The sequence below is a fragment of the Lutjanus erythropterus genome, chromosome 5 (genome assembly GCF_056507025.1).
Source record: "Lutjanus erythropterus isolate fLutEry1 chromosome 5, fLutEry1.hap2, whole genome shotgun sequence".
Lineage (NCBI taxonomy): Eukaryota > Metazoa > Chordata > Actinopteri > Lutjaniformes > Lutjanidae > Lutjanus > Lutjanus erythropterus.
In genome coordinates this window covers 31,566,956-31,591,611 of record NC_139321.1, presented here as the reverse complement: position 1 = coordinate 31,591,611, position 24,656 = coordinate 31,566,956, and the positions used below count along the sequence as shown (strand labels likewise).

General features: G+C 38.6%; 1 protein-coding gene across 1 annotated transcript; it reads right to left on the bottom strand.

Annotated features, from left to right (window-relative positions):
• Positions 1-1,233: 1,233 nt before the first annotated feature.
• gpc2 (glypican 2) lies at positions 1,234-22,314 on the bottom strand. The gene is made up of 11 exons (XM_084719631.1): positions 21,691-22,314; positions 18,941-19,099; positions 16,786-16,920; positions 11,866-12,041; positions 11,661-11,741; positions 10,399-10,564; positions 7,716-7,846; positions 5,629-5,775; positions 3,630-3,766; positions 3,136-3,308; positions 1,234-2,487 (listed from the first exon to the last, which is right to left on the bottom strand). The coding sequence occupies exons 1-11, from the start codon at positions 21,866-21,868 to the stop codon at positions 2,207-2,209; spliced, it is 1,764 nt and encodes a 587-aa protein (XP_084575757.1). The 5' UTR covers positions 21,869-22,314; the 3' UTR covers positions 1,234-2,206.
• Positions 22,315-24,656: the final 2,342 nt, after the last annotated feature.

Sequence of the window (24,656 nt, the reverse complement as noted above, 5' to 3'; positions counted from 1 at the left end):
GAATACAAATTACATGTTTTTGTTAAAGAATATTATTTTTAAACATATCAAAACATTTTCATAGCATTTTTTTGAGCACTTGTCTAAGAAAACAAATTTGTCAGTTCTGCTTTTAATTGGTTAACAGAGTGTTGGTTATCATTTCATAATTTAAAAATTGCTATATTTCACAGATGTCATCAAAAATGTAGTCAAGTAATCCTTGACAATGTAATTATAATCTAATTACACATTTTCAAAATGTAATCTGGGCTCATTAGCTATTTTTTGTATTCTGAATGATCCAGTTACATGTAATCCATTACTAAACAGTCTGAAATAAACACGTTTACAGCATGGCACAAAAAGACGTTTTGGTCTCTGTAACTAATTTCCTCCTTCATGACAACAGTACACTGGTATTTTTTTTATATTATTCAATGCAATATGTGGAAATTGCATGTTCAAAAATAAGTACAGTAGTCAAACTAGTGAGTCTGAGCCATAGACTGTATATTAAATAGGTTGAAATCTTATTGAACATACAGTCTGTGGGTATTTGGCACCTTCTCTCAGCTGAGAAACAGTACAGGACATTAAAATTCTGTGTAAAGCCACAACAAACAAGATACAATTTGTTAATCAGTGAGCTTTAAAAGGTGCTGGTAGGTGGCTAGCAGTTCCCCTCTGTTTCCAGTCTTTATGCTAAGCTAAGCTAACCAGCTACAGCTTCACATTTACAATACAGACGTGAGAGTGATATAAATCCTCTCATCTAACTCTGCAAGAGAGTGAATAGGTGTGTTTCCCAAAATTGCAAACTAAACCTTTTTTAGTTCACTCTCCTCCTCCTTTCTGTCCATGGATGAACACCCCGCACGGGTTTTGTTTTCCCCTCTTGAATATTCTTTGATTTTTATCTTCGTCAAAACACATTCAGCATACAGTATGAAAATTAAGAGCCATCGTCTCTCAGTTCTTGACAGCATTTGTCTAACATTCAGTCCAATTTTACATCATATCACAACCTCACTGACTGTTCTCATCGTCTTTTGTTGCTTTTAGGAAAAATAAGTAGAAAAACGTCATATTAAAAAACATCATCTCAACAAGAACTCAGAACCTTGGAAGCAGAACATACAACAAACAATATAAAACCATCATACAAACACACACACACACACACACACACATTCACACATACTGCTCCTTAACAATCTCTGGTTAAGGCTAAAAACACCAAAAAACTATAGCTGGTCTTGTGGCTCAATATTGTATAATTAAGTGTTTTGTTGTGACTAGTTTAATAATATTATCTTTACATGATTGGTTTGAATACAATTTGATTTTTTCTTTTTATTTTCTACCAGAGAATGTTAAAGACAAACACTTCTTTTAAAAAACACTCAACGCTTGCCTTAAAAATCAGAAGAACAGTAAGAGCAATGAAATATTATATTACAAATAAATTAAAAACATCAATATATTACATTAATCAACCCTCGTCATCACAAGTAACCGCAAATTAATTTAGAGCTTTAAGGTACATTCAAAATAAGCCCCTTGTTTGGTTTCAAGAGTCACATTATTGACTTTTTTTTTTAAATCTCCGAGCCAAAATACGGAGATTTAAATAAGCAAGTAAATTAAATCTTAACACTTCCACAAGATGGAAACGTAAAACAAAACTAACCGCAACTGGACTGAAACCAAGATCAATTAAATGAATTTACTTTCATGAAAAAAAGGCAGCAAACAAACTCACTCAGATCGAATCAGCTGAAACTACACAGTAATTCACTGGCACGGCTAATCTCCACCTCACAGAGCACCAAACCATGAGCTTCATCACCCAAACATGCTGCTCATTCACTTCCTGTTGTGGTACTTTTATTTCACTTGCAGCACTGCACCATTCAGCATTAAGACTCCAATAGGTCAAACATCTCATGAATAGCACTAAAAAATGGCAGTACTTATTAAGTATAGTTTGTAATCATCAATGTCTAATGCCTCTTTTGTGGCGTGGGCAGTAGGAAAAATATTCACCTCAACTTTTAACATTTTGTGCTGTAAACAGGTTTTTGATTATTGCTAAATTAGCCTGTTTTATCTTGTTTTTTCTGCTGGTGCAACCAAATGGAATGACATTTTTTTTTTTCTCTTCATAATGTGCTTGAGACTCCAGCATGACAGATAACCGCCGCCTCCACGCTGTAATAACCAGCTATCTCCACATGGGGGCAACAGTGACCATGAAAGGCAAAGACAACAAAGGAAGCAGGGAGAAAGAGAGCTGGCTGGTGGCAGACCGGACCCGTCCGTGCCCGCCGTTGTTTCTGTTCCACTTGGACCCGTTCCTTTCTCGGACTCGAGGCGGTTTTGCGGGGTTGGCAGCGGGGTTGCGGGGGGGTTTGTTGTAGGGGGGAGAGTATGGCCCATAACCTGGCCAGTCGTCATTGTACCTTTCACCATGATCTCCACCCCCTGAGCCACTGCCCTCCTCACCTGGAACAAAGAAGAAGAGATTTCTGACTCATTTTTACGTCCCCACTTTGGAAAAGGAGCAGACATATTGTCATAGGAAGCTAAGCACTGTACTTACATTATTACATTTATTATCATATTTTCAATCAGTTAATCAAATTTTATTTATACAGCCTGAAATCACATAACAATGTGCCTCAGGGGCCTTTACAATCTGTACAGTCTGCAGTGCCCCATGAGCAATATTACTTTTCATTATTATCATGTACAATATTAATTTAGCCACCTCAGAAAAATCTAGCTTAATTATTAGCTTAATTGCGTGATTTAGAATATTTTCATCACTTTATCGTCAAACAGCCTTTTCTGTTGTAAAACTGCCGTCAAATATGCCAAATATCGCTCTGTCCAAAGTCATCAGACTCCTTTGTCAAAAACAGGTATTGAGTTGCCGGTCTATTGCTGCCTTTTTTTTAAAAATTTTTTTACCATTTAACAGACAAAACAACTAATCAAGTAAATAATAAATACATTTAGTGATAATGAAAATAATAGATAGTTGCCGCCCTACTATGGATAAATATCTCATACAACGCCACTTCAGATAATCAAACTATCCCTGTAAGATGGGAAACACACAGAAATAGTAAGACTGTCTGGAACACTCACTGTCCATGAAGTCCATGTCCTGTCCACTCTGAGCATGTCTCAGTTTGTTGGTCACCACCCTCAGCTCCATGATCAGCTGTCTGGTCCTCACATCTGGTCGGGCAATGTCCACCTCCACCTCGGGGTTGTTGATCTGGCTGACCAGTCCGTCGCCTGTCACATCTGGCAGGTACCTGAGTGTGCACGCGGCTCAAACATCAGATCATCCAAATGCAGACATGCTTCCTCTCTCACAACACACACACACTCATACACAGGACTGCACGGTGTCTCTAAACCAGCTGAGATACGTGGCGATCGGCTGCATCTGTGTGCATAAAAGAAAGCAAGCCCACACAGAGGCGGGTGGGTGCCTGGTGGTGGCAAAATTAAATAAACTCAGCTCCATCTGTTGCATCTTTCTACCTCTGCAGCATCATCACTCACACACTCGCTCACTCCTCCTCCACCTCTTCTGAACCCCCCCCCCCCCCTCCAGCTCTGATCCTGCTCACCTCCCCCGGGTCTGCCCGTTCCAGCAGCGGTCTTCATTAGTGACGTCAGCAGCCATCTTCTCATCGTTGCAGATGGTGTGTGGGAGGGACACCCAGAAGCCACGTATGGGCCTCAGTCGCTCTTTCAGCTCGGTAACCTGCACGGAGGTGGAAAGAAATTGGTTATGACTCAGACGTGGTTTTAAAGTATCCTTGTTTGGTATGGCTGGCTGGAGGAAGCATATTGAAGCTGCAGTGCTGACGCTGGGCAGTCAGAGAGGGACATGACACGGTTTCTGGGTCAGTTATTAAACTGCATGTCTTTCATGTTTTATAAATAGGTGTGAATACCTACTATCCTTTTTCTCCGTCCTCTGCTCCTCGTTTCATTTATTTTACAGCATTTCTATATTGCAGGAGCACCCTGGGGTCACAGGAACATACTGTCTGGGCTCTGACTGCTGCACTCTTTATTATTAGCTTCTTGCTGTTGCTACTGTTGTTCGTTCTCTCTTGGTTTTCTGCTCAGTTTCTATGTCTAAATCCTGACACACATACAATGCAAACATTTTTGATTTTCTTAATGCAGTTTCAACAAAATATATTGTATTTTTGATTACTTAAAGCAGCATTAATCAATATTCATATCAACAATGGGTTAAATTACTGTGTGTAATGTGAAAAGCGTTGCTCATGGTGATGAACCCACTGATAATTATCACCCGACTGCAGTTTCCCACAGTTTTATGGAGAGTATTGGCGTCTTTCAGCTCATTGTTTTGGCTGTCTGGCAAGCAACTTTAAACTTTTTGGCTAAAGAGACAATTATTTCAATCATTTTGATGGTATTCTGAACACTGATTGAATATCTGACCACAATTTTCCAAATGTTGCTCTCTATCTATCACTGTCTGCTAAAACGTTTGCCACAACAACTTTTTAAAGATGATAATATGTCAAACTGATGCTGTGTGTTCAGAAGTAATGTTAATGATTAATCATTTAATGATTAATTGCCATTTGAAATTTAATCAATAAAAACATATTATCTAGAAATGGCAGTAATTGCACCTCATTTTACATTGTTTTGTTTGGTGTAGTGATCAGTTGAATAAGGAAATTGTAATTTACGTTTAAAACAAAAAAAGAGAAAAAATAAAAATGAGACAAAAATAAGAAAAATGTGTTTTGTATCTTAGTTAACTGATTAATGATTAGTCAATTGTTAGGTTAAGGAAAATGCATGAAATTTACAATCTTAGCTATCAGTTTGTCATATAGTTTGTCATATATATATATATATATATATATATATATATATATATATATATATATATATATATACATATATATATATGTATGTATGTATGTGTGTATGTATATGTATATATATATATATACATACACACATACATACATACATATATATATGTATATATATACATATATATATATATATATATATATATATATATATATATATTTGTTTAATTTTATTTTTCTATTGCTTTAAACTGTATAGTTGTTGTATGTCTTTTAATCTGTTCTTGTATTTTATTTCTGTACAGCACTTTGGTCCACTGTGGTTGCTTATAAAGCGCTTTACAAATAAAGTTGGATTGGATTGGATTGGATGCTGTTTACTACTACTTCTATAAGTTTTATATTTTGTTGATTTTGAAGGCCCTTGTGGACAAAAGTGGTTGGGTTTCCACCACCATAACCACAAATATAACTTACTATGTAAATAAATATCCCTCCTTGTTTTTCCTTTTTAACTGGCTAATGTACAGCTCACTGTAACTTTGCCTGGGGAAATGTAAACTCAGGCTCACCTCATGGAGAATCTGACCCAGTGGCAGGCATTAAGAATAATTATACAGAAATAGCTGATCTTCTGGCCCTGTTTGCTTATGTAGATCATATGCAGGAATCAGCCAGTAAAAAAAACTCCTCATAGTAGCTTCAAAAAATATCACTGGATGAGCAGGTACACTCAGTTTACATGCTTCGTCCTCACCAGTCGGTCTAAGTTGGTCCCTGCAGCAGTGGTGGGTTTCTCCTCAGGGGTGTAGGTGCGAAAGGGTCTCCTGTTGCCTCCTGACTCTTTGGGTGAGCGTTTGGACCGTCCTGGAGCTGGTCTGGGGCTTCCACAACCCTGGAACACCTGAGGTAAAAAAAACAGCTATGTAACCAGCCATTGTTAATATTCCATAATATTCATGACAGGTCTTCCACTGCTATGTTTATTTATTTATTTTGATTTTATTTGTTTCAGTTTTACTTTATTTTATTATTTTATTCATCATTATCTGTTGCTATCAGTGCTGTTTTGTTTTTATCATTTTATCCTTTTATTGGTTTTATTTGTTTTTACTTTGTTTTGTCTTTTTGAATTTATTTAATCAAATTTTTAGTCTTGGTTTTATTTAACTATTTTATAAGTAGTATTTTTAAATCTGTTTTATTGTATGTCATTGTCAACGATTTTATTCCTTGTTTTTGCTCGCTAGTTCATCATAGTTCTTATTTCACTCTATTATGGTTCTCACTTGTTCTGTCTTATTGTCAGCTCGTCAGTCATCTGTTGAGTGCTTTGAATTGCATTAACCTGTATGAAAGCTGCCACACAAATGAAGTTTGATTGATTGATGTGACAACTTAAGGACCCTTGGATATTCTTGCACGGATATTCTCTAGTCTCCAGGACATCATGTGTGATTAAGTACATTCACTTTGTATTGAACTCACTCTCCTTTAACCTGCCTTGTAACTTTCTACCTCATTTAGAGATAATCTGCCCCCCTTTTGTTACATCTCATGCCCCATCTCTTGTTCTCTCTCTCTCCCCTCATTGTCTCTGTCATCTCTGATCAAAATCTCTAAAAATGTATAGAAATAAATCCCCCAAGAAGTTCATGAAATTTTAACATTTCTCTGAATCTCCTTGGACAGTTGCCCAAGAAAGGGTCAACAAAGAACTTTTGAGAGTCAGAATGTTTTAATCTTTATGTTATATTATGCTCTCTATGATACCACCAAACAACTAAAAACACCCAGAAATGCAAGGCTACTTTTTGTAGCTAACCAGAGTGTTAGAGTGTCAAATCAAGGAATGGACTTGATTTCCAAATCATAATCTATGAAAGGAAATAAGAATCTAAAACTGAAAATGTTTCAGGTGTCCTGGAAACTTTTAGGATTGGGTGATTAACAAATGAATGGGGGGTATTTTGTAATTTTACTTCATTACTTTTATGGTCTGCCTCAGAAGAAAGAGCGAGGACTGCTGCTCAGCTGATTCTCATTCACTGGCACAGCACACACCCACTGAGCCGAAGAACGAGTGGGAGGAAAACAACATGTACAGCCAGAATATTTTCACAGCTAATGCTGTGAATTAAGGATGTACTTCAAGCAAACCAGAGTTGGTGATTGTTAGAACAGTGGAGAGACCAACAAAGAGAGTTTTGGTGAGTTTTATTTTGTTTTTCTGTTGAGTTTTAATGAAGTGTGTTTTACAATAAGTTAACAAGGCAATTAATTTTGTCTTCATTCAGTAAAAGAGAGAAACTTGGATTCAGTGGGTGTACAGTTGTATTTAAGGAAAAAAGTGAAAATAATTATAGTTAATTTTGGTTATTTACTGGATCTAGCAAATGTGCACAGTGTTCGTAGCATAGTGAACTCTGCACACACCTCCCATATCAGCAATGGTTGCTGGGCTGATGGTGGCCAATTGAAAATCCTAGCCTCCACACTCACATTGTGTTGGTGAAAGGCAGAAAACACATAAAGCTGAGCTGTAAAGGAAAGAGCTTCCTGGGAGCTTTTCTGTTTCTAACAAGATGTGGGTGTCTCTCTGGTGGATTAGCTCCTGGGATGCCTGCCATGTTTTAATCATAGTGTAAGGCTGCTATGCTCTCTGCGTATAATTCCTGTCATTTTTACTCCATGTTGTCTCATTAACAAGATTAAAATTTAATTTAAATAAAAATCAACATTATACAACAACTGTTAGTCGGTTTATCCCGAGAAAGCAATAAAGAAAAATACATCAATGTCTGTCTTAATTTCCCCATTGTTTGCTTGTGCCCTCTTGCTTGCCTTAGTGGAGATGCTGACGCTGTTTTCCTGCATGTGCATGATGGCCTCCGACACCTTGACTGAGATGGAGTCAGCTGCAAGCTCCATGTTGAACGGCCCCTCCAATTTCTCTGAAACCTGGTACAGAGCATCTGATAGACGGCAGAGAGAGATACAGAAATAGAGATGTCAGGGCGATAAACAGACTTGGGGAGTAACAGAATACCTGTAAAGGAGTTAAGTGTTTAGGATAAAAAAAGGTAGCTGTATTCTGTTACAGTTACACATTCAATAAAAAAATGGGGAATATTAGCAGGATTACAATATAACAGTCAATTTATTATTATGGCCTCTAATAAAAAAAATTTGGGCATTATTAAGGCTGCACCGATACTGCTATCAGTATCGGGCCAGTCCTGTTCTCATGTACTAATACACATAAAACTGCTCCAATACCACTTCATGAACAGTAGCACCCTTCAGCACAAGCAATTAAATAAAACATCAAAAGAACCAACACGGTGCAGAGTTCAAAAAGACTGATAATGGGAAACAAACATAGCAATTTGTTACATTTAGAAAGTGAGTAAAAGTGAAATCTGATGAAGATGCAACATGTTTTTCAAAGTCATTGTAAGAACTGTACTCATATTGATACTCAGTATCATCAAGAACCCAAAAGTAAGTGCTCGTACTCGGTCTGAAAACAAGTGGAATCGGTGCATCCCCGGCCATTTTTTGTCCATGTCCTCATCCAAGAACTCAACTTCTAATTCAAAGAAACATTTACAGGTGAGACCAGCCTTACCTAACAACCTAACATTAGCTTCACGGACCAACTGCTAACATTAGCTACACAGACCACTTACTAACATTAGCTTCACGGACCAAATGCTAACATCAGCTACACAGACCAACTGCTAACATTAGCTTCACGGACCAACTGCTAACATTAGCTACACAGACCACCTGCTAACATTAGCTTCACAGACCACCTGCTAACATTAGCTACACAGACCACCTGCTAACATTAGCTACACAAACCACCTGCTAACATTAACTTCACGGACCAACTGCTAACATTAGCTACACAGACCAGCTGCTAACATTAGCTACACAGACCAGCTGCTAACATTAGCTTCACGGACCAACTGCTAACATTAGCTACACAGACCACCTGCTAACATTAGCTTCACAGACCACCTGCTAACATTATCGACGCAGACCACCTGCTAACATTAGCTACACAAACCACCTGCTAACATTAACTTCACGGACCAACTGCTAACATTAGCTACACAGACCAGCTGCTAACATTAGCTACACAGACCAGCTGCTAACATTAGCTTCACGGACCAACTGTTAACATTAGCTACACAGACCACCTGCTAACATTAGCTTCACAGACCACCTGCTAACATTAGCTACGCAGACCACCTGCTAACATTAGCTACACAAACCACCTGCTAACATTAACTTCACGGACCAACTGCTAACATTAGCTACACAGACCAGCTGCTAACATTAGCTACACAGACCAGCTGCTAACATTAGCTTCACGGACCAACTGCTATCATTATCATCATTAACTGCCATTAGCTAGTAAACTTGCTAATACCACTACTGCTTCTAATGAAAATTATTTTGGGACTGTAGGTGGTGATGCTGGTGACCAGGATGCTGTGTGGGTATAAACACAAGCCCTAGACCATTAATGGCAGTTTACTTTAAGTTTGACAGTGAAATGTGATTTGCATACTTAACAAAGTACACTTAAAGGCTCACAACTACTGCCTATAATCTATTTCTGCATTTTTGCATACAATAAAAGCAGGAATAGCTGAACAAACAATTAATAAAATAAATATAATAAAGTAATATTATTTTAATATTGTGATACTTTAATTCCATTTTTTAACAGGTAATTAGTAAATTTATCAGAATACATTTTTACATTTACCCTGGTGTCAAAGGTTGCTATGACTACCTTCACCCATGTTTTCATTGTCTGGTGTTACACACCAAGTGGTATCTAGACCCTGATAGACATCAAGACAGTTCTCCATGTCTGTAAACTGTCACTGGATAGCCAGCTAATAAGATTTAATTTACATCCATAAGAGTGTAAGAAAGCAGGCCAACACATATACACATGAACATATGAAGAGAAAAAAATAGGAAGAGGAATGGTGGTTGGACAAAAGGTTACATGAGGGTAAAATGGGTACATATAGACTGAGAGATGAAAGGTAGAAGGAAGCACTAAACATGAAAAGAAAAAGAAAGGAAGGAAGGACTGTATGGGTTTGATGAAAGGGAAAAGGAAACATAGTAAGACAGATCAATTGTGAAGGAGCAGAGAGGCATGAATGATTAATGGAGGAGGAATTCATCAGGGGAAGGGGAAGTGAAGGTAAATGAGTGAAGGTAAATGAGTGACGGAGGGCAATTAAAAGAGTCTACTTTTAGGTATGCTCAATTTAATTATGATAATAATTAAAGAGACTTTTAAATCTCAGTCGGGCCATGATATTTTTTCTTCAGGATCTAATTTCACAGAAACAGAAGGTATTGTGCCTCTTGGAGTAACAATAATAAACCCAATCCAAAGCATTATAAACTGTGTCATGCGCCTGACCCTACACCCACTTAAACAGCAACAGCAGCATATCGGGATGTATTATTCATCCGAACCCTCACCCACCAATGAAATTGTTCCATTCGGTGTCAAGGTCGGCCTGATTGGCTAAGCAGCCCTTCATCACGTTAAGGCACAGGGAGTGGCAGGGCCGCAGGGAGGGCAGGCCTCGACACAGAGGGCAGTACCACTGACGCATAAGCCCACGGACACACTCTGAGTCTGCAGTCAGCTAGAAAACAAAGAAGTGGGTCAGAGATATAGGGCAAGAAGGATAAATACAAAATTAACATTAACTTTGACGCTAATGAGGAAACTTCACATGTTGGCAGCTACAAGAGTCGTCTTAATGTGCTGAAACAAACCCCTTCATATTTCAGTAATTATATTATTTGTTGATACTAAAAAGGACAGAAAGACAAATCTAAAATTATTAATTGAATAATCAACATGTCGATGGACAGAAAATTAATCTGCAACTATTTTGGTTATCAAACAATTGCTTTTAAGCAAAAATGCTAATATTTTTGGTTCCAGCTTCTCAAACTGAAGATTTAATGCTTTGTTTTGTTCTATATTAGGGATGTAACAATATATAGAATATCACAATATCGCTAATAAAACAATATCTCAATATTGCACCATACTGTGACTATATCTACTGTGATATTACATAGTTATCAATGTAATTATGCAAGGGATAATGTACAATGAGCAGGTCATAATTATTGAGAGTTTTGCAATAATGACCTGCTCACTGTACATTATTATGCTCATTACATGGTATATTACCAAAAAAAAATAATAATTTGACACAAAACATTAATTTTCAAATGATTTTATGGATTTAAAACTTATTTTATCGCTCTCCAGAGTCTATGATCAGAACTGTGTTCTTCATAGCAATAATCTGCTATAGAGAAAGAACAGACCTTAGACCTTGCTGTAATTGACCAATCGGAATTGAGTATTTAACAAAGCCATGTAATAATTTATCAAAATTATTTATTTATTTTCATAACAGGACTGCTACTGATTGCTGAATTGATTTTGTTTTACAATTTTACATACTATCTTCTTTTAACCAACTTAATAATTTTGACTGGCCAAATAAGGTGAATCTCATAAACAGACGTTTATGTTGTTTTGAGAATGTCCATATAAATTAAGATATATATCATTATAAAGAATTTAGAAATGGTACAATTACACACACACACACACACACACATATATATATATACATATACATATACATATATATATATATACACATATATACTATATAGTAGAGATTTAAAAGCAGAACAGTACAAAGAACAACTCACCTTAGTTGCCTTGTTCACAATATCCCGACCAGTAGCCAAGCCCTGAGATAGCGCTCTGGCAGCGATGAAAGCCCTCGACACCTGAGTTTAAAAGGAAAGAGAACACAGTAAAATTAGCTAAATGATGATAATCAATCTGCATAACTGGAAATAGTTATTCTGTATCAAAGCTATTTGATAACGTATTTTATCACAAGACACATACTTGTACACGCAGTTTGCGTGGCACGTCCCCAAACGGCTGCAGCTGCTCAGCGTGTTTGCTGACACACTCCAGGTAGTCCTCACTAAACTGATACTGGGGGTTAACCAGAGAGAAGACTCGCTCCACCAGTCTGGACCAGAAGTCTGAGAGAACCTCTGACAGACTCACACTGCCCCCTGTGGACACAGGAGAAACTGTGAGCATGCAGTGTGTCTGTAATCTGACAAAAAATAATAATTTTCCTGTAGAGGCTTCTGACAGAAAGAGCTTCATGTGAGGGAGCATGTTAGCAGAATAGATTAATGTTGTTCCAGGTCCCTGAATTAGGGTTTTCATCTAAAGCACTATTTCTGTTATACGCTACTATATTAGGCCACCGACAAGGAAGCAGCCCTGTTTTGGATTGTGCACCTGATTTTGAACCATTTGGAGCATTTATACCAAAAATACATTGGTTCAGCTGGTTCCCAGTTGGCCCCCCAGAGTAGCAGGTTTGCCTTTGGAACCAAAGTGAGCGCATCAACTAATGATTATTTTCATTGTTGATTAATCTGTTGATTATTCTGTCGAATAATCAATTAGTTGTTTGGTTTATAAAGTGCCAGGCAGTGACTAAAAATGTTGATCAGTGTTTCCCAAAACCCAAAATAACGTCCTCAAATGTAACGTTTTACCCACATCCCAAAGATATTCCGTTTACTGTTAGAGAGGACTAAAGAAACCAGAAACTATTCACATTAAGAAGGTGGAATCAGATAATTTTGACTTTTTATCCTTAAAATTCTTAAAATTACTCAAAATGATTATTCAATTATCAAAAGAGTTGGGGATTGGTTCAATAATCAGTCCATAACTGATTAATTGTTGCAGCTCTGCTCCACAGGTCATTGTCCATTGTGCGAGGTCCTCCATTGATGACACCATTGATAAAAATGGTTCTGTCCAAAACTGGTGGAAATGCAGGCTGGTTTTTCCTCAAGCACCAAGGTTCTAAGAATGGAACCCATTCAAAAACAAGAGTGCATTTGATGAAAAAAGTCTTGTAGATGCTCATTTGGGCCTAATTAAAGGAACAGTTCACCCCCAGCCTAAGAAATAAGACATAGGAGTCTGTAGGATTTAGCAGTTAGATTGCAGACTGCAAACACCTCACCTGACCCTCCCCTTCCCAGAATGTAAGAGAACCTATAGTGACTGTGAAACTTGTGGAAAATGTAAAAGGCCTTCTCTTGAGCCAGAGTGCAACATGGCAGCCTCCATGGAAAAGGACCTGCAGCCTCTGTAGATATAATTGCTCATTTTATGGTAACCAAACACAAACAAGTCTTATTTTTGAGTGGTTATACACAAATGAAAACATTATGAATATCATACTCCACTTCTGCCATAGTCTGCCAGTTAATCCCCTTAAGTCTAACACACAGGACCTTTAAAAGCTGTGCTGATGCTCTGAAAAGATAAGTTTACTTCAGTGGTTTGGGAAAACACTGAAATATGGTCAACTATGTTCATTAACAACATTTAGTAGTCCTACCACCAGGCATAGTCCTTTTGACTTACATAAGTCAGTACCAATTGTGACTGAAGTTTTGATTTTGGGTGAGCTCTCCCTTTATTAATCAGAAATACTTGGGCCTCATGCAAGAACCATTCGTACGAACATATTTGCTCTTAAGTGGTGTGATTTAGTAGAACTTGTGGCATTGACCAGTTTTTGAACTTTCTTTCAAATAAGAACACAATTTCCGAGTGATTCAGACCTGTCATGGAGTCATGTGTAGTTAGTCTGCTGTTATCCAAACCAAGGTTTTTCATAAATGACTGCATATTTCATCAGTTTGAAAACATTGAGTTTAAAAAATAAATTACATTTCATAATTATTCCAACTTTGTTCTGTTTGACTGCATTTCAAATTATAATAAAAATGGAAAATTACACATAAAGCATCTCATCATTAATTCAGAGGGTGTGTTATTATTACCTACTATTAGGTGCATTGGTCGTATATCTGCACATGCAGGTTTATTAAGTCTTAGTCCAGGGGATCACCTGTACTTCTGTCTTCTGTCTCAGTGATGGAAACTTCCACTTAGCCCCCTCCTCATGTCATCAATCGCCTTGCTTTTTTTCCCTTTGTAGTCATTTTCACATCAAGACATCTTTATTTCAGTGACAGTACGACCATCAGGTAACGTTGCTCGTTTTTCTTTGCTGTAACAGGTCTCTTAATTCCGCTGTTGATGCTGTTAAAATGACAGATTTTCTGTCATGACTCTCCATAAGCAGGACATTAATCTCCAAACTCGGAAAGTTCTCCTTTTTACTCTTTGATACCTTTTTCAGGAATGACCTCTTCTGGACATCTGGGGCAGAAAGCGCAGCCTTATATGGTATAATTGGGCCATTATTTATGCTAATTTACAACTCTCATGCATGTGCCCTCAGATACGCACAGGCCAAGCATTTATACAGTTATCTGAAGTTACAAGTGTTCATATTCCTACGAGCCCATCATATGAACAAAAGTAAGAGAAATTTAAGATAAGAATACAAAAATCTTCTTGCATGAGGCCCATTGTACCTTGTGGACAGTAGTACCGCTCTCCTAGGTGCAAGCCGCCACAAGATGTTTTAATCAAATAAAGTAAAATTTCATTTACACATTTTCTTAAACCGACTGCATATAATCCAATGTTTTTTCTTCTCCTTCGCTGTCTATATTGTGTGTTATATTGTGTTCTGTTCAGTGTTTTTCCTCGTTTATTTCTTCCTTATATGGTGGTGCTTCTCAGTCTCTGTACATTAGTCAACTAGCAGACAGACTCTGAATATGCGACTCTCCAATCTGCAGTCTACTATACAGCCTCAAATTAGCCATACATGCTGTTTGGCAGACAAAGACAGGTTGACTAAGCAGCAACAGCCTGCAGACAGACTCGCCAGTGCTGAGCAGCAGTCATGCCAAAATCGGGCGATGCTGAACAGAAATAGAAACAGTCATCCGTGGGATTCCAATTCCCTCTGACTCTCTTTTTTTCTCCAATTCTTCTTGGCATTTCAATTCTCCATCAAAAGACAATGCTGCTTGTTTTCTACTGTGCAGAGAGGCTGTGGAGTGATAAAACTACACTCAGCTGCCAGTACAGCAAGGAATCATCACAGTTCCTTACCAGCCTACTTTAAACCAGCTCTAACCAGAGTACTGCCAAACAGGTTTTATAAATACTTCTCTGCATTTATTAATTTCTCGAGGTGCTGATGGAGAGTGGCTCAGACTGGGAGCATGTTCTGTTTGCTGAATGCAATAAAAGAATGATGAGGTTTTTTTCATCACGTTTCAATTTCTGGGCATTTTGCTTTATAGTAAGGTCAAGCAGCCAAAGTTGAGGATCTTTCTATTACATAATATGCATCTTAAACCAATTAACCAACCACGATACCCTTGACTACATTGTTTAATATGGCAACTTCAACCCAACTGATAATATTCTGAAAAGACCATTAGATCAGGTTATGATCCTCCTGCCTTCCCACGAAACTCAAACACAAAGACCACTGTGATAAACACAGTCTATAAAATCTATTCTAAGGCAAAGTATATGACTGGTACAAGCAGTGCAGTGTAAAAAACATTCCCCAGTCTAATATACAGCCTTGTTTCCCATCATGCCTAGTGCTGGACTGAATGTTTGTAAATTTGCTGTGACAAAATGCAAATGTTCCTTTCTGTCAGTGTTGGTAATTGTCATTTTTGTGCTGGTTTTAACAATCAGTGAGGGGGCTGTTTTTCTTAAGGCCAGCTATATTCTGCATAGTTTTGAGGGCTTGTGCCTTCTGTTAAATGTCACTAAGAAATAACACTGAGCTGCCTCCTAGCTCTCATTTTGTGCTACTTGCCACAATATTTTATTCTATATTTTTCTCCACAACCATTTGGCAACCCCCAAAAATTATCTCAGGACCCCCTTAGGAGTCCCTGCTCCCAGGCTACTGATATAAATAACCTGCTAACATTATATGTTTATGATATGGGTGAGTGTTCACTTTATTCTCAAAGGAGAACAAAACTAGGCTGGCTAGATTTTAACTAGCTACAAACAATAACAAAAAAAACAACAACTTTTAATTGACTTTTTAGCTAGCTAGCAAACTATATCATATTTAGTGAACTTTTTTGCTAACTAGCAAATTATTAAACAATCTTTTGGTTTAATGTTTGTTTAGCTAGCAAAAACTATGACATTTGGTTGACTACATAATGCTTTTTTGTTTTACTTTTTAGGTAGCTAGCAAACAGTATAACATTTAGTTAACTTTTAAGCTAGCTATCAAACAGTGTAATGTTTTGTTAGCTTTTTAACTAGCTAGCAAACTAAGTAACTTTTTGTGTTACATTTTAGCTAGCCACAAATAATGCAACTAGGGCTGGGTATCAGTATTCAATACCTTTAAGGTATTGATTGAAATAACCTAGTATCAAGTAGTATCAAAATTTCTCCAGTCAAATGATACCTGCATTCAATGCTTTTTGTAACCAGATCAGACATAGCTAATCACTGCAATCATTCTTCATTTTACTACAATGTGTGATGGGCGCACAACTGCAGCTACAGCTAGCAGCTACTAGCTACATACTGTGTTGGTGAAGTCAAGCACAGTGCATTTGGCAGAGTTGGCAGCTCAGCTTTTTCCTGTTCTTTTGTGTATAATGTCTCTTTTCCCATTGTGAAAACTCATATAGTGGAGGAAACATGAAAAGGTGCCTTGTTTTACTTATTTAAATTCTTAACTTTCCAAGTCAGACAGGAAATGTAAACGTCCAACCCCTTGGCACTGTACTTTTTTCAAATCTGGTCCTTCTTAAAAAGTAATTGAACAACATTGGAATACACAAGATGGGGTATATAAACTGAACTAACCAGAATAATATCTGCGCAGCTCCACAAACAGCTCCTGGAAGACAAGTGCATTCTGGGTGAAGAGTCGGCCGTAGGTCTTGGTAAACATCTGGTTCATTGACTTCTCTGACAAGTCTATAAGCTCTCTGAAGAACTCTGCAGAGAGACAGCAGGAAAAGCAGAGATTAGATATTAATCTGTCACCCACCTTGTTTTCTTCTAATATCTGCGCCAGGTTTCTACGCACGTAGGCGCTCAGTCACCCCCCTCCTCTACAAGATTAACAGCTCATAGGGACAGTTACATCAGATCCTGCACACTGGTAAATGAGTCTAACAACATGTACTATTTACGACTTTAGGACTCATATGCAGTCTCCCACTCCATCGGCGTCTTTAAATGATTCATCGTGTACATTATATAAAAGGATGAGGAGGGAAAAAAAAGGTGATAGCAGTCCACAGCAGGTAGGAGGAGAAAGTGTAAATTCAGCTCTGTGCCATGGTTGCTACAAACCTTCAGCCATACATACAGAATTTGAGACAGCGTGGGTTGAAATCTCTGAAATACAGTCACTGAAGCCATCTAGTTAGGTTTCCCACATTGGACATTTTTTTAAAGGATACTCCACTGATTTTTTCAGTTGACTGGCCATGTTTAGTCCTGCTCTGCTTTGGAAAACTGCAAATAATGTATTCTGTGGCTTAGAAAAGGAAGCACGTAAATGATTTCACTAATGATGTCATAACATCGTCATCAGAGTGAGCTCAGCTAGGCTTTGTGACTAAAAATTTATAACAGAAAGTCTGCATTATAAATTCGAGGTGTGAATATAAAATGTGGTTATTTGCCAAGCAGAAATGATCCAGTTAAAGAGGCTATCGAGTTGCATCATGGGAAATGTAGGCTCCAGTTTCTCAGTGGTTAAAGGGACAGTTCGGATTATTTGATGTGGGGTTGTATGAGGTACTTGTTGATAGTCAGTGTATTAACTACAGTAGTCAACATGTCCCCAGTTAGGAGAAGCAGCAGGAGTTTCATGTAGGAAGTTAAGCAATGTACTGCTATAGACAGCGTCAGCAACAGGTATTTTTGCCACTTGAAAAAGGTCCAACTAAAAGAGATCAGTCTTGTACGCTATATCTAGAATATTTTTTCCGCTTTACTTTGTCGTCAGACAGCCTTTTCCCAAGGCAAACCACTGCTCTATGAGTCGAATATCACTCTCTCCAAAGCAGCCAGACTCCATTGGCAAAATCAGAAATTTTACCTTGCAAAACACAGGAGATGGTCGTCTACCACTCCTCATTTAGTTAGTTAGATTGTGTTATTGAGTGACTTTTGTGTTGTAACATGTAGCAGAAACAGCTTAACCAACTGAGGCAGCAGTAGCCAAGCGACACCTGTGTTCTGTGAGGTAAAATTAATGTCTTTGCCAAAGGTGTCTGGTTAAGCAAGAGAGAGTGATATTTGGCTTATGTAACTGCAGTTTCCTATACTAATTTTTAGTTTTTTTAAGTAGGTCTTTTTATAGGTAGCTAAAATATTTTTCTTGCTGACCCTGTCCACAGCAGTACACTGCTGAACTTCCAAGCTAGTACTCCCCTGCGCTTCTCCAAACTGGGAGTGTGTCACCCATGTGTGTCAGGTAATACACTGATAATTGATAAGTATAAGTACCTCAAACAACCCTATTTCAAATAACCCAAATTATCCCTTTAACCCATACTAGAGACTAAATATCAGGATTCATTGACCTCTACTGCTTCAGTTGTGACCAAAACTATCTCTTCTGAGTCACCCAACTTTATGAAAGTGCAATATTAAACTTGTTCTTTCTGTCTTTGATTAAGCATAAATAAGAACCATGCCAGTCTCTCTGCAATATGCATGCATCACTGTGCTTTTAGCTTCCAAAGTTAATTTTGTAGCTCAGATATCTGACCATCTGAGAGGAACTGAGCAGGCGGAGATCCTAAATAAGTTTTTAATCAGCTGTCACTCATCGCCACACACTGGTAGGGAGGGTGACAGGAGAAGAAGCTGAGCACAGTCTTTTTTTTTTTTTTTAATGTCCCCACTGGGGCTTCAAGAGGAATAATTTTTAAACCAGTTCCAAACCCAGTGATGTTCCCAGTGAACATGATTAATAGCTGTACAAGCCTCTGAGTCTCACCATCAAACCTGCGATGTCGCTGGGTAAAAGTGGTCAAGAGGAACTGGCTGTTCTCTTCAACAGATTTGAGGAAGTCCCTCTCGCTCTGGAGAGCCAGCGTCTCCTCCATCTGACTGGAGCAGCAGGTGTAGTCCTGAGGACAGAGCCTCAGGTGCTCACCTGGAAGACCAAAGGTAAAACCAAGACAAGAGAGAAAGAAGGCTTAGGATCGATCACACATGTTCAGAAATTAGATTATTGGTTACCACTTTACAATAAAACTACCCTTATAAATGATTCAGAAATGTGTTATTATTAGGTTATTTCATAGGCTGTGAACACATATAAACATATAAATCAGTAATAAGCCGTGATAACACATTAGAGAAGAAGTACAACAGTGACCTGATGCTTGCCAAACAGTGAGCCCACATTCATCTGTACCGTTAAACCATTGGTTACTGATCTTCCTTTGTCTCCTCCATCAGCAGCATTTATACCTGTCAGCTTCATCACATATTTGTTAATATTTGCTAACATGGCTGACATCTCCAAAAACTCTACAGCTCACACCAAAACAATCTAGATGGATAAATAGCACTACAGGCCAGGGGAAATATATGTATTTTTGATTTTGGGATGAACTGTCCCTTTAAGGCATTCTTGAAATATTGTGTTCACAAGAACGGGATGGACATAAGGTCACAACGACTTTGACCTTTGACCACAAAAATCTGTTCAGTTCATTCTTGAGTCTAAATGGTCATTTGTTCAAAGTTTGAAGAAATTCCCTCAAGGAATTCTTGAGATGTCATGTTCACAAGAATGGGATGACACAAAAACTGGCAATGGTAAAATGGCAAAAATTGTGAATCACAAAGGTCCTTCAACATACAGTCATGAATGTGCCCAAAAATTGGGCTGATGGGTCTAGTAGTATCTGAGCTTAGCTGCGGACAAGCTTCAGGTTTATTAACAGCATGCACACACGCAAGTGATTGCATAAAAGCTACGCTTAAGTGCCGCTATCAAATATCAGTATTGTATTGTTTTTAATCATGTGATATCGACCAAGTATTGAAGTATCGATACTTTTGACATCCTCAGCAGTGACATGACAGTTAACTACTGAGCCACTGTGCTGCCAGTGAGGATAAATAAAGTTAGTTCAGCGAAAACCAAGTCCTATTCTCTATAACGTCAGTTCTATTATCAGGTCAAAGCAGATGTTTCAGTGAGGAAGTCAATTCCTCCACTCATCAGTCTGTTCAGTAACTGTGGGGAAATCTTACCAAAGATAAGGGCGTGAAAGAAAATTGTAATTTCCCTGCATGAATTATTCAGCTTCAATCTGTCTTTCTTTGTCAGCTCAGGTTGGCTCTTTGATATGTCAGAGGTAATGATATGCAAACGACAACCAGGGGGAGAGAGAAGGGAGAAAAAAAAAACAGCACAGTGAATGTGGAAAAGGTTAGAATTCTTTGTTTCTATTATTCTTTTTCCATCTAACATGAATATTACTGCTGTTATTACAGTGGAAAGTGTCAATCCCAACTCCACCCTCGCTGATGTTCCTGTCTGCCTCTTTTGTTCTCTCTGTGTGTCTCACTATTAGCCCTCTCTCATCCCTCTATTTCCATTTCTAAACTGCCTCTCTTCATCCTTCGCTCTCCCGGCCATCTGCTCCCCTGGCCCACGGGACGGTGAGCCAAGACTCAGGCAGTGATAGCCCAACACAAACACACACACACACACACACACACACACACACACACACACACACGCACACACACACACTAAATCAATCAATATTGCACTGAGCTGAATTGGCACTAAGTGGACCTTCACACATTAGAGATCTGCATTTTCAGACATATTTCACAAATTTTTTTTTTGCTTTTTTTTTGGTGAAAACTCAATGTATGTCTGGGGATAACACACACACACACACACACACACACACACACACACACACACACACACTGTTATTCTCTCACTGATTTACATGCAAGGCTGAACCCTCCATGAAGTAGGCTACATTTTCAGACACTTAGGTGCTCCATCACTTTGTCAGACATCCACGTTTAAACCACCTAAACCCCACTCTACGCCTCCTCCACTCCACTCTCACCAAAACTTCACATCATCCAAAACTGTGTGTAATCCACATGATATCTTTTTCATTCAGCTGATAAGATTATCACCAGTGAGCAGAGCCTGTGGGCACATGCAGGCAGGGATTTAACAGTGGGCCAGTAGGCAAAGACTAATTAGGGGCGAGGTTCTTTGTTGCACCGGTGTTGGCAATTTGCTCATCCCCTTAATCATCCTATTTAAACAGCACAGAGGGAAGGAGGAGGAGGAGGGGGAGGCTGGTGTAATTTGTTTTAAATCACCATCCTGCATTATTTCTCTAGAGGAAGACTCACCATGATATTCACCACATTCTGTCTCTGATGCTTATTAGTGAGTTTTGACCTGCCTCGCACTTTTAGATAGGGCTTTTCTGTTTTGATTTGTGCTGTTTATGTTATTTTAAGATATTTTTCTGCTATAATATTACTGTTCACATAATGACTCATAGTGGGCAGCGAGTTTATAGTGACCCTAATGTGCAGAGTGGTGTTTTTATCCCTGTTGAGACAAAGTGGAGCATGCTGGCGCACCTACAGACCTGCTGCGACATGCATCTTAGATTTTATTAAAAGCTTGTGAGATTCTTCTGCATGAGTCCCCAAAACTGTCTTAATTATATAATTTAGATGTCTTACCGGAGATTTGAGTCAGCGGAGCGGTGCCCGTGCTGTACCCCTTCTCCGAGTACACCTGCCGGGTGTCGGCGCAGCTCCTCCCCGCAGCAGCCACGGGGCTCCGGGTCCCCGACAGCGCACAGACCGCGCAGAGCAGCACCAGCAGCGGGTACCTGGGGAAAGACAGCCTGGTATCCATCCTCCTCTACAGCAGGACTCAGACAGCGACGGCAGCAGAGGGAGAGGGAGGTTTTATAGCTATAAAAACCAGACTAAAAGGGTGCAGCACCTTTATGAATAAATGAATGAATGAAAAGCCGGTTTAAATGCACGCAAAAGTAATAACAGTATCCCAAATCCGTCAGTCGTTTAAAACAGTCATAGTTTTCCCAAGAAGTGAAGTGAACAGATGCATCCAGGCTGTTTTTTGTTTTTTTGTTTTTTACATCACGCATATGTTTCCACCGACCGCGTCCAGTTAATTTATCCTTCCTGGGAGATCCGCTCGTGAACGTAAATGTGAAGGGAGTCTGAATGGGGCACTCCCGTCCCTCAGCATCATCACACAGCCAAAACTGAGTCAAGACCACGTGAGTCAGAAGGAGAACACCGGAAAAGTGACGGTTTTCAAAATAAAAGCATAGGCAAGTCTGTAGGCGTTTTTCAGCAAGTCAACATTTTTTCCGTAAGCCATATAAGGACACTTAGGCCAGATGTAAAAGAAATACAACCAATAAAAAGCAGGGGCAGATTTAGTCATTTGGAAGCCTAGGAAAAAACACAGCCACCCCTTGATCTCATCCTTTTTCAATCCTTGAATAAATAATAACTCATAAAAGTATATATATTAATGGTGTAGGATGACTTGATGAGTCTCACAGCCACATGATAGAGGCTCATCTGTAGTGTGATGGTTTGGCAGTGGATATTTATTAATTGCCAGATGGCAGCACGGTGAACTGGCTGTGGCTCGGATGGGTATTGTATTTTAGTATCCTCCTTTTTTCTTTTGTGTTGGAGTAGCTTTGGTAATTTCTCAACATTCTGTACATTTTGCTAAGCTGTTTGTGTTCATGAGTTGGCTGCAGTCTTTTTGAATAATTTCTACAGATGTGAAGATCATGTAATAGTTAGTGGGGAGACCCTCGTGAATAAAGCACTCTGATGAACAGTTAATGTATGGATTTTTAGAAAGAAATAGATAATCAGCAAGAAGTAAAAAGAAAAAAAAAATCATTATGAGGCATTTTATGGGCTCCTTGAGGCCTAAGGCAATAGCTGATGTGTTACACAGTGAATTTTCTAGTGTAAGTTCCTGAGGGCTATTCCAAAAGGTTAGAGTCCTCAAAGCAAAAGTCCTGTCAGGAACAGAAATTGAATTGTTGTAAAATATGAATTACTTGTCTCAAATTTAATGTAATTAAAAGCAGTGGCAAACTTGTTTGGGAAGCCTATTGTTCAAAAATCATTGAATCATCATTTAAGGTTTTTAGGAAATTACTACTATCTACTGCAGTACAGTTTAGAATAAGTTTTGCTGTATAAACCAGTATTAACAGCCTGTGTTATTGTTTTTATACTTAAAGTGTCAGATTGGACTTGCATCAAACTCAAATTGGTAGCAGATGTGGCATAGGAAGACAGGCAGGAAGAGCCCGAAAGTCACACTGTTTTTAGAGGCCCCGAAAATGGTAACGCCACTGGTTTTGAAGAGAGTCATGACTGAATAGGCTAATCCTGTGTTGACCTATTCAAACCAAGTACAAACACAATTTTTTCTGGTTAATTGTTATGGTACGAGGCTCCTAACTTCACACCATATAATTTTAAGTACCATGGGACATTTTAACTGATTCTTTATTAAAGTTTCAAAATATTGTCACTGTTTAAATGTGTTGAGCCATACTTCCCCTGCGTCATTTTCACCAACAAACATTGTGTAGCAAGGGCACTAAGTATTTTATTTTGAAGGCTCGGGCCAGAAGTCGTGTGTTTCAGCCTGGCTGGTTTGACTCTGGTCATAGCCCATCAAACACAGAACAATGGACCGTGCAGAGGAGCACCAACTGGGGAGAGAAGGGTGAGGAGCCTGCGGTGGCGGGGCGAGGAGCAGCTGAGCCAACCACCTCAGGGTCCTAAAAACAGGACAGACAGACAGAGTACACAGACTGAAAAGCTATAGAAGGATACAATACAGCGTATACACAGGAACTTATAGTGGACATACATAAAAAGGATAAAGCAAATTAACAGCAAATATTTTACAGGTGTATTAAATACACATATTCAGCAATATCTAAAATAATTTTAACTCTGTTTTTTTTTTTTTTTAAATTTACAGTAGTTCTTACATGTTCAATTTTCTACATTTTTCAACCTAGTGCCTACAAACCAGAACTACTCACTACGTATTAGAAGTGACCAATAATCATTAAGTGACCTTCTACAGGGACCAATCATCATCCGATCTGACAAGCCGCCGGCCAATCTGCTTTCAGAATTAGTCTGAATGCCTTTAAGCGCCACTGGTCAAGAAAAAAGAGGGAAGTACGATAATTATATTGTCAGGTGGTAAAATAATGTATTAATTAGTTCGATAATGATGTTTTTGATTATTTTTTGCTTTTGTGGTTAGTCGTTGGCGACCAGCTAAAAACTGAAATCCTCCAGATTCGTTTTGTCATTAGCCAGCGCATCTCTAGCTAAACGGAGAGAGTTCGTCCCATCTGTTTCGCGACATGTCTGTTGGTCAGACCTATCGTTGTTCGATAAACCTTCTTGACTAAGTAGCTAGGTTGTTTGAATTGTGGTTGTAAGTCCGATAAGGGACTTTTTAAAAAAACTATTCAAGTTGCTAGCTAAGCGAATGTTAGCGGGGCTAGCTAGCTTGGGTTTGGTTAGTTTCTACATGGGAACCCCCAGATCTCGCGAGACTGAGCATTTGAACTAAAACATGACCTTTTTCTAATCAATATCAAGAGTTTTTG

Coding starts and splice junctions, on each gene's coding strand:
- gpc2 (XM_084719631.1), bottom strand. CDS start 21,868: ATGGATACCAGGCTGTCTTTCCCCAGGTACCCGCTGCTGGTGCTGCTC. Junction 12,042..16,785: donor GCTGCGCAGATATTATTCTG/GTTAGTTCAGTT, acceptor CTGTGTCCACAG/GGGGCAGTGTGAGTCTGTCA. Junction 3,767..5,628: donor GGACCAACTTAGACCGACTG/GTGAGGACGAAG, acceptor ACCTCCGTGCAG/GTTACCGAGCTGAAAGAGCG.